Genomic DNA, 16,055 nt, shown 5'->3' on the forward strand with positions numbered 1-16,055 from the left:
AAGGGGTTCCTACTCTTTCTTCGTATTCTATAGGATTTGGCACTTGTCTTCAACATCGGTCTCCTATCCCTGTTGTACCTCCCCTTTGCATTGTATGATCTTCATCATCTTTATACTAGGGCGCTTGGGCAACCGAACAACTTCTCAACGAGGGAGATTGTCCGCATGCACATTCTCATCATGTAGCACATTACTATGCATCTCATTGTATAAAGTACACTTGGGCAAATACTTACTCTCCACTAGCAATACTTTACCACCACATCACCCTACTTCATTCCTTTCCCTTGTCATCAATACCCACAAGTGGTTGGAATCGCTTGTCTATTTTGTAATGTGTTGGATCTAACTATCCCTCTCATTCTCCCCTCGGGCCACAATTACTTGATAGGCTACAAACATCTTCACCAAAATAAATAAATAAATAAAGTTCATTCGATGTGGTTCCATCCACATTTGTAGGTCCTGGTTGCAAATTGGGCACCTATCATGAGGACATGTATTTTTTAAACCTCACTTAATATGTGGATTAATTTTTAATCACATGATTAAGTAAATGTTGCACATGTGAGGTGCAACTGGGATTAGAGTAAATTTACGAGCCCGAGACCCAAGAAAATCACAAGATGTCAAAGGCAAAACTTGCTGTAAGTTATGTTGCATAAGTACTTGGTGGTATCTAGTGTCAATTATTAGCCTGGGTCATTCATTTGGCCATAAGTGACATTTGGTGACACTAGAGATGTGGCGTTTAATACTACCTAACATCAATCTAATGGTCAAAGATGGCACAAAGAGACTTGGGAGTGAAAAATTCCTAGCCAATTTAATAATTCGCCAATCAGATTATATGTCTGAGCACCAAAATAATTCTTGGATTAATTTTCAGTAATCAAACGCTGAAAAATTAATATTTAATGATCAATAATGTTGGAAAAACCATTTGGGAAGGCTGCCACTTGGCAAAGTTGCCCATGCAGGCTCATAAAAGGCTGAAGAAGAGGAAAAACGAGATCATTCTTGTTGTAGCAAATGTGGGAGAGCTGTGAGCAGCCATGGCCAGCCTATTTTCAGCCCTTGCAGCTAGCCACAAGTGAGTTTTGAGGACATGATTGCAGATTCAAACCCCCCACACCTACGCGATTGCATCCAAGTACAAGGTGATAGCTAATTTGGATGTCTCAGCTATAGGCGACAGCATCTAATGCTGTTGTGGTAGGGCAATAGCTGCATGTGACTAATTTTCAGTCATTCTTCGCGACAAAACTCTAAATTCTCTATCTCTACAGCTTTCTCTCTCATCTCTCGGCCATTTCACAGCCTTGCTTCGAAGATCTCAGCATTTGGACTGGCTAAGAATTTGCAAATTTCTTTGCTGTAAACCCTAATTTACAGCAGAAATTAGGGTTTAGTAGCAGCCTCGAGAAGCATGCCAGAAGTGAATTTTCAACTAAATTTAACTGGAGGACTAGCCAGCCATTGAATTTGGGGCATTTCCATCATCTATGAAGTGGGTGAAGGCCAATTAAGTGCGCAAGTCAAGGGGGAAACCAGATTGAAGACTCGTTGGTCACTTTGGATTGGATTGCGAAGCGGATCGGAAGAATCCCATTGTAAATCAACTTCTTCTTCAAAAAAGCTAAAGAAATACCGAAAGGGGCACCAATTTTGGGGACAATTGGGTGTGCACTGTCCAAGATCAATAGATAAATTGTATTTTCAAATTTGCATTTATTGTTTGCTGCTGTAATTAAGTTGCAATCAGGGATTTACCATCCATCCACGTAAGGAAGGTTGGTTTCATGGTTCCATTGCCAAGATACCATCAAATCCTTTCAATAGGTGGGGCTGTGGTACTTGATTGCAACATGGGACTATTGCACTATTGCTGAAATTGTTCTCAACAGTGAATTACAGCACGCATGTCTTCACATGGTGATACGGAATCAAGTGGAGAGGACGCATCACTCCTTGGTCAATCACGTGGTGAAGGGGGAAATGCAATGACTGATATTGGGCATGGTTCTCAGTATGGACAGCACGCTAAAAATGTGGGAAATGACCCAAATGTTGGGACTTCAATGCATAAAGACAGCAAGGGGCTGAAGAATTTGATGATAGCTTCAAGGATTGAATGCGTATAGCAGCAAATCTTTTTGCTGAATTGGCAAAGGATCCCCAGTTCACTTGATTCTTGAATAACCCAAAGAAGGACAGAAAAGGCAAAGATAAGAAGACACCTTCTACAGCCTCGAGATAACCACAAGAACCAAAGGAAATGCCTAAGCCTTCTTTAGAAGAGCCCAAAATGACTGATGAGCACAAACAGTTGGTATCCGTGGTGTTGCAAGTGCAAATGAATGGCCAACTTAGTAGTGCCAATCCATGGGAATATGGGCAGCAAGGGAATTATGCACATGCAAGCATGGGACAGCAAGGATACTTTGGTGGTGGTACCATTTTTCATGCTATGGTTGGCAAGCACCGCATATGGGAATGTATGGCACAAATCCCTATGGTATACACCAACCAATGCACAGCTCACAACACCCAATGTATCCGGGTAATGCAAGTGGAATGCCTAACCCCATGTATGGCAACATAGGCATGATGCCTGGGGCACAAAACAGGCCATATGGATATGTATCAACACCCCCAAGGACTATTGGAGCACAAGGATTTGGTGCTGGTCATGTAGGTGCTTCAGACAGTGCTGGTTTTTATGTAAATACAGCCAATGCACCCTTTTTGCAGCAGCCCATTTATGATAACTCCCATAGGTCTGCCGAAGGACTATGATGAAGGTGGCAAAAGTGTGAAGTTTGAGCCTTTCAGTGGTGCACAAGATAGGTTGAAAGCACTTATTTTTATTCAGCAGTTTGATGCAGCCTATTCTAGAGGCAACTTCACACAAGCATCTAAGATACACAAGGCAGCCACATTTTTGAAGGGAAATGCATTGCAGTGATGGTCTACACTTCTTATTCAAGGGAAGTCAGCTACCACTTGGGTCCAATTCAAGCAAATGTTTACTTCAAATTGGTTGACAAGTACCTTTGAAGTAGACATTATGATAGCTCTGAATCAGTTGAATTCCAAAGACTGCAAGAACTTGGATCGATATAATAAGAAGTTTTGGGATGCATTGTTGACACTTACTTCTTATCGCACAATAACCCTCCATGAGAAGTTGGAGCAGTATATTTGTGGCTTGCCAAAGGGTATTCGGGATTTTTGCATTAAGTCCACTGTTCCAACATGTCTCAACTTATAGAAACTCCTAGTACAGCCAACACATTGCTGCGTGGAAAGGATGCAGGATTCCACGATGATGATGCCTAGTCACATGTCAAAGAGGCAAAGGCTGAGAAAAAGGGTAAATCTCAAAACAAAACTGGAAATCAGGGCAAACCTGAAAATAGGGCTGGAAAAGGAACACATCGTAAAGAAAGAGTGGAAAAAGTGATGCACGACGTAGGGAGCTCATGGCTGCAAATAAATGATATATTTGTGAACAGGAAGGACATTTGGCACGCAGCTGTCCTAATAAACAGCGAGCTGAAAAGGATGATAATAAGGGAAAGAAAGGCAAAACCACTACTGGTTTAGTGGTTGATGTAATGGCATATCAGCCTAATCGAGATAGTACTAAGCTTTGCAAGACATGGGGCAAAATCAAAGATCAACATGCATTGATTTTTCTTGATCCAGGGGCACAGTCAAATTTCATCTCTTGATATGGCAGCCCCTTTAGGCATCAGAGAGGATGAGATGGGGCCCACGGGTGAGATTGGTATGGCATGCAAGGGACATGGAGAGATGGTCACTCCTATCATTGGAAAGCTTCGTTTGCACATTCAAAGTTATGTGGATAGCGAAGAGTTATTTATTGCTCCATTGGAAGGATGTGATGTCTTGCTTGGTATGCCTTGGTGTCATCGCGTGCATGCAATGATTGATACTCCTAACAAGATTGTGACTCTCTTCCATAGAGGCAAAGTTCATACTTTGGATGTAAAATTGAAAGGGGAATCTATCCATGTTGTATCTACTTCTGCTATTTCCAAAGTAATGAAAAATCATCTTTTAACTTACTTAGTTTTCACTAAGGATAAGCAAAAGAGAGTAGCTAATCGTCATAGGCATGCTTTGCACTTTGCAGAGGGCGATTATGTATTGCTGCAATTTGAAAAGGCACAACTAAAAATGATGAAGGGCAAAGAGCGATTGTATCCAAAGTTCTCTATGAGATACTATGGGCCATTTCACGTGTTGGAGAGGATCAATGATGCATGGTAAAAATTCCCTCCACACTAGCGGATACACAATACCTTTCATGTGACCTTGCTAAGACCTTTTCATGGAGATGTGCCAGAGGATATGTCTGCTGAAACTCATCAGGAGGTTGAAGAGCTTGATGAAATACTAGTACCAAAGTAAATTTTGGCACATAGAGAAGAAGATCAAGGATAAGGGTTCCAAAACGTACTTGGTGAAGTTTCAGAATTATTCACCAATGGATGCCAAATGGATGGAGGAAGATGACTTGGTAGACCATCCTCAGTTGTTGCAAATTTACCTTGATGCTTTCTAGTTAGACGACTTTAGTTCGGGCTCAATCAGGTTCAACAGATCAGAGCTCCAGAGGATTACCTGATGCTTGTGAGGGAGCTAGAACCTCGCTCCTCAGTAATGGACAGCTCTAGAGGCAGTGGATCTCAAATATATTCAACATACATTCAGGGTATTGTAGCTGAATAGTATGTTTGCCAGGAGATCACTATTCAGTATACTAGTCACTGTGTTTGGTATGCACATCAGTATAGTTTTCATTGCAGCTCTGAAACTGTACATTTGCATCCGTTATGCTCGATGTGTAATCAGTTATGCTTGGTATGGCATTGGTTACGCTTGGTGTAACATCAGTTAATGATCATCAGGGGCTGATTATCGAATAATGGTTTTCAATGTATGATCATTAATATTCAATGGTGTTCAACTAGTTTTTGTTGGGTTTCACTCACGCCTATGCTCATAGAGGAGTGTCGGTGATCAGTAGGACACAAAGGCACTTTTTACTCTCGGACGAGAGGTTTTTTCCCTAGACTTATTCTCTTTTTTCGTATGTGCCCATGTTACACATTCATGGGCCCTTATCATGTTCACGTGTGAACACCCCTCACAACCCTAAGATTTAAGGGTGTACTATGTACTTTCAATTTACACTCTTTCAGCCAATTGCATTGGGTGTCGTGCTTCACTCTCCACACTCTCTACTGCACTCTCAGCTGAGCTTCAACCCTCTCAGCCTCTCACATTTGGTATGAAAGCTAAGTACAGCTCAATCCCTTCACAGAGCTCCAGCTTCTCAACTTTGCTCAGTCCAAAACACTGCCCGAACCGCCAACCAGGAAGCACAGCGCTGCCAGTCCGCCAGCACAACCGTTTGTCCATCTCCCTACGTCCCTAGCCACTCATCCTCAACCTGCACTAGACGCTGCTAGCTCCTTGCGTGGTGGCAGCAGCGCCCATCTGCAACCTCTGACCCCCCTTATCCTATCTCCACACTTGCCTGCAGCACCGCCTGCACCTATGCCACTCCCGCCCGCGCCCTGCTCTGTGCCGCCCACGAACTATGCTGCACCCACCTGCAGCACTGCCTGCGTCTGTGCCTGCACTACCACACCTTGTGGCCTGCGCCTATAGCCATCGACTATGAGGAGACATTTGCTCCTACCTCCCGCATGACTACCATCAAGTCTATGGTTGCTTTGGTTGCCCATTATGGATGGACTATGCATCAGTTAAGGCTAAAAATCAATATTTAATGATGGATAATGATGGAAAAACCATTTGGGAAGCCTGCCACTTGGCAAACTTGCCCATACAGACTAGTAAAAGGCTGAAGAAGGGAAAAACCGAGATCATTCTTGCTCTAGCAAATGTGGCAGAGTTGTGAACGGCCATGGCCAGCCTATTTTCAGCCATTGCAGCCAGCCACGACTGAGTTTTGAGGAGGCAATTGCAGATTTGAGCCCTCCACAGGTGGAACATTGCATCCAAGTACAAGGTGATAGCTAACTTGGATGTCTCAGCTGTAGGCGACAACATTTAATGCTGTTGTGACAGGGCAGCAGCTGCATTTGATTGATTTTCACTCATTCTTCTCGCAACAAAACTCTGAATTCTCTCTCTCTACAACTTTTTCTCTCATCTCCCAGCCATTTCATAGCCTTGCTCCGAAGATCTCAGCATTTGGACCCTTCGAGGTTGAGAAATTGCAAATTTCTCTACTGTAAATCCTAATTTACAACAGAAATTAGGATTTAGCAGCAGCCTCGAAAAGCGTGTCAAAAATTAGAAGCTCCAAGACTTGGAATTTTCAAGGCTACAGGTGAATTTCAACTAAATTCAGGTAGAACTAGCCAGCCATTGAATTTGGGGAATTTCCATTGTCTATGAAGTGGGTGAAGGCCAATTAAGTGCCCTAATCAAGGGGAAAATCAGATTGAAGACTTGCTGGTCACTTTGGACAACAAGGAGAGTTTGGATTGTGAAGAGGATCAGAAGCATTCCATTGTAAATCAACATCTTCTTCAATATAGCTAAAGAAATACCAAAAGGGGCACCAATTTTGGGGCCAATCGCGTGTGCATTGTCCAAGATCGGTAGGTAAATTTGTATTTTCAGATTTGCATTTATTGTTTGCTCCTATAATTAAGTTGTAATCACGGATTTACCACCCATCCACGGAAGCTGGCTTCAGCACCCAATGAGTACCCTTTGTCTAATGCCTTGGCCTCTAAGGTGATCCTTGGACTCCCTTGGTAAGATAAGCATCATCTCTGCGATCTTAATAGGCCACTCAGCAACCAACATGCACCCTTACTTTGATGCCCTAGGTACTTTGGGATGGGACGCCTTGGGGTAAAAATGGGCTTGATCTTTTCTTCTGGTCCCTTCTTGGTTCCAGGTTTCGGTCGGAGAGAGGGTCCAAGGTTCTGATGTACAAAATGTATGGTAAGATAAAATGTGGTATGTGGGAAAGCTCAATCTCATGTGCAATCGGGACATATAGATATATACACAACACATACAGCATGTATGGGTTGACAATGTATAAGTTTAGCCACCAATTCTTGATAGTTAGGGCGTGATCAATAGTGGACAATATGCTGGCCAACACAGGCCTACTAGAGAAAACTAGTCATAACTTTCTATGGGTAGATCCGAATGAGACATGTGACATGTTAAAAAAACTTTCCTGAATTGTAATTCCAGCCCATATAGGTTACACTTGATTGTCATTAATGCATGCTAAAAACTGTTCTAAAACAGTGCGCCTAAAAATTGTTCTAAAACAGTGTGCTATCTGCAAGTAGTTCGATAATCCAAACTCGGACGAAGTTAAACATGCATTATTTCATGTCTAGTACCTAAGGATTTTATAAGGTACGGTACAATATTAGTACAAAAAAAAAACTTGGTTATTTTGGATTATAGATAATAGAACACATGTTGAGAGCTAAAATAGCAATATCACTTGAGTTAATAGGTTGAATACATAAGGGTAACAAGACAAAACCTCATGCACAATGCGCTACTAGAAGACAAACAGCGTGTATACGTAATCAATCATACACCATACAACAAAGCAAAGTGAAGGGTGGATGGGCAAAGAGACTCTTCATTCTTTGAGAAAGAGAGATTTGGGGGGGAGGGCGGCAGGGGGGTCGGGTGTGGGGAAGGGGCGCGCTTGGAATTGCATATTCATATTGGAAGTTGGGGGAGAGAGAGTGAGAGAGGCTTGAAATTATGATAATTAACATAAATCTTGGGAGTTGGAAGATATTGTGTGGTCTAATCTTCATAGGCCGAATATTGCTTGTTTTTTGGTATGAATTGGTACGGATACGGACCATATGGTACGGTACAAACCGTACGGAACAAACTAGTCTATACGTAGTACAAATGTGACTATGAGAGGGTGTTGAGCTAAAAATGCATTACAACTTATTAGCTCTTGAAAACAGCCCCAAAAAATGTAAATTACCAAAAGTTTCATTAAAGGGGGTGCGTTTTTAGTGAGTTTTTTGTCCCATAAGAAAAACCCTAATTTGGTAGGATCCTTTTGAATCCATAAATAGACAAGCTGCCCACCATTCAACCTCATCCTTGTGTGCAAATTTCTCACTCTACCATCTAGATTTCAGCCATCACCAACCATCTACTCTTCAACCATCATCGACTACAGCCCATCATCATCCAGCTTCAGACGGACTGTTTTCAGCCATTACCCTGCTGTTCTAGAGATTCTTACTACTCCATTTGCTGTCCCTGATCAGGCTCCTGCAATGCAAGGCACCATTACAGCAGTCTGCCCTGCATTTGCTGCCCCAGCTGTGCCAAGCAACAGGCCATTCTTCACTCCAGCTCCGGACAGACTCCGTGACCATATTCAGCCCCCATTCAGCCATTTCCAGCTGCCCCCCTTTTCAGCCAGATGGTATAACTGCTAATTTTGCTGGTGCCCTTACTCAGGAGGTCTCCATCAGCTCCGACACACTCATATAGGCTGCATTTTGCTGCCTGTCCCTCTCCTACAAATCCAACTGGTGGAATTCAGCACTCACGATCCGTCTCCAGTGGACGTCACTCTCTGACATCATTCACTGCTCTGCCCTTGAGCATTCTGTACACTCTTACATTCATTCCCTTTGCAGTTTCTCTTCTATCTGTGCGTGTCTTTGTGTTTTTTGTGCTTTGAATTTGAGTTTTGTGTTTAGGGTTTGTGTTTATTGCATTATGGTCTAAGTCATTGTATTTTAGTCGGGGACACATCCTGTGTTTCCTCTACACAAACCATAGCATATCTTCACAAGCAGTTGACTTGTCATTGATAACTTCCAATACCAAGCACAAGAAGTGCAACTAAGGAGGCTCAATGAACCCTATTTGGGGATATGCCCTACAACAAAGGAGCCTAGAGGACAACACTGAGACCGGTTTTTCAAGCACCTCAAGGAGAGATGATACTAGCATGGGGGGAAGTAGCTTGCACTATAGACTCCAGACTAGTAAGTAGGTATGAGGATTCTCAAAGGCCAAGCAAACCATCAACATACCTGAGTTTAACATGATGGAGTGGATGGTTGGATAGAATCTCACAAATGAGAGCTCCTTTGGTCAAGGAGATCTAAAAAATTTCGTGATTCTCACTTGCAGTTACAGTTAGATAGAGATCATTCATATGCTCAAGGTTGAATTGAAGAGATTTCAAGGACTCAAAGTGCATGAAGAGGAGGTAAGTGGCCTTCCTAGACATGGATTCTAGAACCTTCTCCATCCAGCAAATTACCAAATAGTTTGTCATCATAGTCCACCAAAGAAGCTTGTCAAACTGTGAAACTAGCTTTTCTATCAGACCTTGTACCTGACATTCTCTCTTGAGAGTGACCAGCTAGCCAGATATCAGTTGCCCTATGCTTATATTCGTTCAATCACTGACAGTACTTTAATTACAGTTTTCCTCTGAAAGAAAGAGCATTAAAATGTTTGATTATGCACAGTTCATTCTCTTGAGTTCCCATACATAGTAGAAACAACTATTTAAAGATCACCATTTATAAGTCTTAGCTTGAAAACCAGAGCTGTGAATCACCCAAACTAAACAATACAGTAAGCAGCAGACTGTGACCTACTCCATCCAGACCAAATCTTTTAGCAATATCATGGTTAAGAACATCAATTCGAGCAGGGTATCTTGATAGCCTTTTCTCCTCAACCCGAGTCCACTCTTCTTCGGTTAATGAGATGCACTGCATACACAGGTAGTGCCCATTAGTGCATGAGAAAACGACACTAAGATCCCAAAGGAGTAAACATAATGATGTTAAGTTTCTTATTTCACCACATTCATACAAATATGTCAACTGTTTTCCAATGTAGCTCTCACCACACCTCTTGTTCAAATTCTATGTTACAGTGGAGAAAAGAAACTAAGTTCATTACCGATAAGGACTCCAATGCACTTTCCTAACTACCCATTAAGAACCATTCATAAGCGTTTCAAATCACATCACAGGCAGCCTTTTTCCTTTAGAATGAAAGACACGGATAAATAACAGATCATAAACAAAAGCATATCATGCACAGTCGTCAGAAAACCTATATCTGCTCAGTGGCATCACAAGGGTTTCTGCCACGGCAGCTGATCTGAAACATTCCATACTGTATGTTCCGTGTACAAAAGCATGCAGAAGGAATTTCAAGGACTTTCACTCTATAAGTTGCTACAAGGTCTCTAAACATCATCATGAAGCTTGTGTGTTCAATTGTGAACGGCTACTAGACTGTCAGCATTAGTGCCTCATGAGCACTTCCACCTATGGAAAGTGCTAAAAGAAGAAAAATATGTACATCATTCTTTACCTTTTCTGGCGTAAGAAAATCTATGGAAAGTGCTTTAGATTGACCAATGTGAAAGATGGGACCTGCATCACCAATAATCAACGTGCTTCCATCGCTTTTTTGTACTTCCAATGGTCTGCAAGAAAAACAAGAAACTACGCTGGAGCCTTACAAATAAAGATTTAGAGAGAGCTGTTATTTTTAAAGAATCTACAGGAACTGCAAACATTTGAGGAAGTGTAAGTGCAGGCAGAATAAAGCAAGACTGTACAATAGGTGCAGGAGATGAGTATTGTGAACTCTGTAGCTCGGCATGCTCTATTCCACAATATGATTTTCCTGGTAGACTGTCTAGTAGCTTCTGACGCTAGTACATGTTCCCAAGTGCAAGTATAGTGTCTATTGAAGGTGTGCCTGAAGTTTGATAATTGTTCAATAATAGCCCATACAGGTAATCTAGACCAACTCTCAGAATAGGAGACTTGACAATCATTGGAGTAACTCGGTTGAACATTATTGACCTTTGTGTCATCTGCAGCCGATAGATATGTCATCCTATCTGATGATGGTGATTTAAACCTAGACCAACTGTGGCTGTAAAATATTCCACAGACAAACTGGGGAATACCTTTAGAAAGATGAGAATGTGGAAAATCTCACTTTCCAGACCACCAGGCACCCATTCGAGAGCTATAAAATAAAGCCAGCCAGATAAACATAGAGACCTTCTCTGGTCAAAATGTGCAGGATAAGTATCCGAATATTATGAGGATAATAATAATAGCTATACCACACGAGTTAAGTACTACAAAATCAATCAAGAGGAAAGGACACAACTCAGAAAAAATTCAAAGAGGATATGCAATAAAGCCATTGCCAAGGCTGTGAAAAGGGCCAATGTGGACGTGCTATGTAGGTAGGATCACAACCAAAATATTGTAAATCATCTCTGAAAGACTATCAAGATGCGGGATATTGATAATTTGAGTCCTACTAGGGTGAACAAGCATAGTGATTGCAGATGCCAATCCTGTTGCAAATGATCCATGACTAGAGGACTCTAGGCTGAGCTCTGCAACAAGCATCACTAGCCACCTACTGTGCATGCTCAAATAACAGTCTGATATGGCCCAAGAAAACTTCTCCTCCTGCTGTGGGCAGACTCAAGGGAGGAGTGAAATATAATATGGTCAGTAGGAGAGGATTCTTCCAAGGTCCTGTCCCAAGCTAAACACTTAAATAGCAAGATTTCCATGAAAAGTCAGATGCTAAACAAAAATGAAAGATTCAAAAAAGCTCGATAATACACGAGAAACACATTTCCTGATCCCCCCTGTATACGTTTTGCTGTAGTCAATGTCCATCTCCACATGATCATAGAAATCTACAAAGAATGCGCGTTCTTCAATTCAATTTAAGACAGAAAATATACAAGAAAAGGTTGCTTACTCAATACCCATTGTGTCAAGCAGTCTCTCTCTTATTTCCATGAAGGTTGATAAACTAAAATTGTCGAAGTGTACAGCTGGGACAAAGTACAGTGGATTACTAGATGGGGTCACCCACTGATACCAGATATCAACATCTTCACTACTTCCCACAGTCCCATTGGTCTTGCAGCGGATCATGCATATTTATCATTCTCAGTACCCAGGACATGCAGCACTGCTATGCCCTACTTGGCATACTAGATACCGTTTTACATGAGAGACATCTTACAAATACACACATGACAGATGGTTCAGCTTGGATTCACATGGTAATTCGATTAGTTTATGAGATGCCTGACAGCCATGCATGAGTTGGCAGTGTTCTCTTTCCCATGTACTACAGTCCCTTCCCCCCCTTTTGTGTGGAGCACTCCCCAAAGAGATGGTATGACAATCAATGCAGGTAGACAAGGGTCCGCTTACAGCAACAAGTTACTCTTGGTATTCCCACACATGGACAGTTAAGGAAAATACTTCTGATGCATTGTAGTGGAAAAAGAAGCGGCATTACCTGGCTAAGCTCAGGTCAGAGATCTACCAACTCTTCTTGAGACAAGACAGCAAGAGGACCTGAAGATGTTTCAAGAAAGACAACAGCTCACACCTACCACGGCACGTGAGACATGGTGTGATTAAGCCACGCACACATATGACATACTACCGCATCCATCACCACTCAGCCATCAGCAACCCATCCAGATCATTATAGCTTTTTCAACCTGCAGATGCTATTATATATAATCTGGCAGATTGCTTGCTGGAAGATCTCAGCATCATGATGGATTGGTGGCAGAACATTTCCCTAATGCACAGATACTTTGGCAACAGCCAGCCCTTTGTGAGGGTCTTCCAACTGGCTGTTAAACACATTCCATCATACTGCTCTTCGAAAATGGAGACCCTCTGATATCCAGCAAATATAGAACCGTTATGTTTGGCCACTGCCTAGGCAAGATATATGGCTCCGCAAGGCAAAAAACATCTATTCAAATTAAATGTTTGTTTGCTCCAGAATGAAAAAAACAACAGAAGCATACAATTTGGCAACTATGGTCAGGTTCAAAACGTTATCCTGTATTGAAGGTACCATTTTATCCAATAAGAATAAGCATTATACCTGCATACGACCTTTGCATTACCTGGAAAAACAAAAGTGTTTGTTAATGAAATTGATTTAACGTAGACCCTGCATTATGTTTCTGCATTAGTTTTCACAGCTAGTCAGTGCAATCAACTATAGAATTGGTTCAACCCTGAATTATGTTTCTGCATTAACTTTGACAGCTATTCAGATGTCATAACATGAACTACACATCATTTGTAGGGTGACATACCTCGATCTTCAATAAGCCCATCAGCTAGGAAATACTCCAATGTCGCATAGAAGTCTTTGTTCATCTGCCCTGGTATCCCTTTCAAGAACTTCAGCCTCATTCCTTGCTTCCATGTAATACCTTTTCTTGTTGTGCATTTGAAAACACTACAGACTGTTCAAAATGGACACAAAGAACCAATCATGAACCTTTAAAAGAAACACAATGAAGTACTACCTTTTGCACAGTATCTGCTACAGAGTTACCTTCCCTCTCCCAATAAAAAATCCTTCTACTAATTAAAAAGCCTATCTACTACCAAACTTTAGTACACCATCTGCTTGACCCTCATGTACTAATTGCAATTTCGGTCATAGATCTTTTTCCTTGCAGCAGAGAACATTGGTCCACCTACTAAAATGAAATGGCCAAAATATCACAGGAATGCGTTTTAACAGCTTTCAATCCAGACCGATTGTACAGTTCTAGTTCTTAACATGAAGAAGAAAATTCTGCAGGTAGGAATCAAAACACTTTTTTGGAAGAAAAGGGACTTCTCTAAGCAAGCAAAGACATAATGGTGCATACTTGTCAACTATCCTTCTCATAACTGCAAGTGCAGCCAGGAGAGGCATGGGTAGTTCTCGCAGGTCATCGTCCCCAAGAATGAACGGAATCTGGGACCACCAGAGAAAGCCTGAGACTGATCTCTTTGGTAGGATCTTATGGCAGTCTCTAGCCAACCTGCCTGCTCTCTGCCTTCATTACCCTCTCCTGCCATCCAAGGACACTACCATATCGGAGTCTCCACCAACCTTGTAAACATGAGACCCAAGACAAAAGTAGCTCAATGCCCAAAGAGAAAAGCCTCAAGTGGGTCAGCCTCCAGAGAGAACCTCACCACAAAGGACTCTATTGATTGCGGTGGTGATGCAGCCTGCTTTTTCATTTGGGTGGGGGTTGCCCTACCTTCTCTCCACCTATTTGCCCTTAAAATATTGCTGATTGGAGATCGCCCAAAGAAATGAAATTATCTCACTGATGCCGTCTCATCCAATTTTCATCATTATTGATCCCCTTCACTGTTGTACGCTGCAACCTAGTACCATTGTTTTATTCTACATATCAGTATGTAAAGTAGTCGTCATTCTCAAAGCCAAAGACCTCAGCGCCCACATGAAGTATCCATGAAGTATCAGCATCAGATTAGGGTCTACAAACCACATTCTATGGTGGTGTCCAATGATCCATCCCTGTGCCTACCAAATGTCTGAAACTCCTATGTCCACAATTTACCTCTAAAGCTGCTCATCATGATGACATAAAAAGTCACAGTTAGAAAGATGCCAGTAATATCCTGTGTCTACTAAAACTAAAATCTAGGTCATCATCAGAGGAGAATCTTGTCGGAGGAGGCCTGAAGGAATACCATCCTCAATGTCTCCTCATACCGGCTCATTTAATACAACACAAGGTGGACTGAGTCAGGCAGAAGGCATGGCACTCAAGGATCGGACTACAGATTAAATGGGTCATAACCAGTTTGCTAATTAAGTTGAAACTCATAATGGCAAGAAACAAGGAGTTAATCTCAAAAGGCCTACACAGACCTAGAAAATCAAAACTTTGGAAACAAGGGTAATCATTCATCACCCGTCCTTATTTTAGCTGCTATGTGCTTCTCCTTTCACATGATCTTCACACAATGATAGAGCATCCTCTTTGAATGAGTTTGGGCAAAATTATGACACCGTCTATCTCAATGCAAACATGCAGTAATGAATACAACATTTCTCTAACATCCATGCATCTAGCACTAATTTGCTGAAGTAACAGTATGGAATACCACAGCAATCATTCTTTATAGAGTAATAAACAGGACTTATAATCATCACAACAACAAAGGATAGTTTAGTACAATACTCACCATCTTTGGAAAAACCAAACTCCTCCATTTTGGACGTTAGGATTTCAATAGCATCTTCCTCACAATCTACCTCTTCATCAAAGTGCTCATGCATGTCTCTGAGCCATCCTTCGTACTCTTTTTCAAGTACATTGGCACTGACACTTCTTTCACCACAGAGTACTTCCAGCGTGACGCCTAGACCAGTAAATTTTGGAGAGAACATTATTTGGGGAAAACCTGATTGATTTCTACTAAATGCGACAGAAAACCGATGGTATATGATGCATATCATTTAGTCCAATCAAGTCTTTGAGATTGACTAAGCGTGAGGTCAGCACATTGACAGACCAAGTTTTTGGAATCAGTTATCAGGTTATTTTACCATCGGGCAGCAGACCACGAGATCCCAAGTTTTTTAGAACATTTGTGAAAGCATGCCCACTTGATAGATCCATCTGCACTAACAGAGAGAAAGATCAGGAAATTTCTTTTGTAGATACCTAATCTATTTGTGCAAGCGCATGCACATTAATTGCTCACTATTGAGCTAAGTTTTGAGAAGGTCAAGAAACTTCATGCAGTCTTTGAAATGCACTTCAGACCTGAAGACCATGATTCTTTAATTAAGATCTTCCCTGTTTCCCTGATGGTTTCTTATTGCAGGTTGTCATTCAATGCATTTTTTCTCAAGGATACGTAATTCTTGCTGTTTTCTTACAGCTTGTAGTTCATACTCAAATTTTCATTGTAAACATCAACATGGCTCAAAATGCAGAAATTCAAGTGGGCCTGGCAGTCCAATGATGTTGTCTGCATCATTTCACTTTTCCACTCTGTTCTTCACAGCTATCAGATCAATGTCTTCAAATAAAAGGCACTGTGGAGTAGCTGTTAGCCAACTACAATGTGTATTCACAAACCTCAGCAAAATCA

General features: G+C 41.7%; 1 protein-coding gene across 4 annotated transcripts in view; it reads right to left on the reverse strand.

The window, feature by feature from the left end:
- GMI1 (gamma-irradiation and mitomycin c induced 1) overlaps positions 1–16,055 on the reverse strand; it is a 214,712-nt gene that overhangs the window by 155,836 nt on the left and 42,821 nt on the right. For all 4 annotated transcript variants that reach the window (XM_087701024.1, XM_087701027.1, XM_087701028.1 and 1 more), the window contains exons 18-23: positions 15,505–15,577; positions 15,141–15,317; positions 13,235–13,387; positions 13,018–13,039; positions 10,432–10,546; positions 9,702–9,818 (exon numbers count right to left, since the gene is read on the reverse strand). In XM_087701024.1, coding sequence (XP_087557150.1) covers positions 9,702–9,818; positions 10,432–10,546; positions 13,018–13,039; positions 13,235–13,387; positions 15,141–15,317; positions 15,505–15,577 — 657 coding nt within the window. The remainder of the gene's footprint in view (positions 1–9,701; positions 9,819–10,431; positions 10,547–13,017; positions 13,040–13,234; positions 13,388–15,140; positions 15,318–15,504; positions 15,578–16,055) is intronic.

The sequence above is a fragment of the Lygodium microphyllum genome, chromosome 19 (assembly GCF_053477565.2).
Source record: "Lygodium microphyllum isolate KBCC chromosome 19, Lygodium_microphyllum_v1.1.10, whole genome shotgun sequence".
Lineage (NCBI taxonomy): Eukaryota > Viridiplantae > Streptophyta > Polypodiopsida > Schizaeales > Lygodiaceae > Lygodium > Lygodium microphyllum.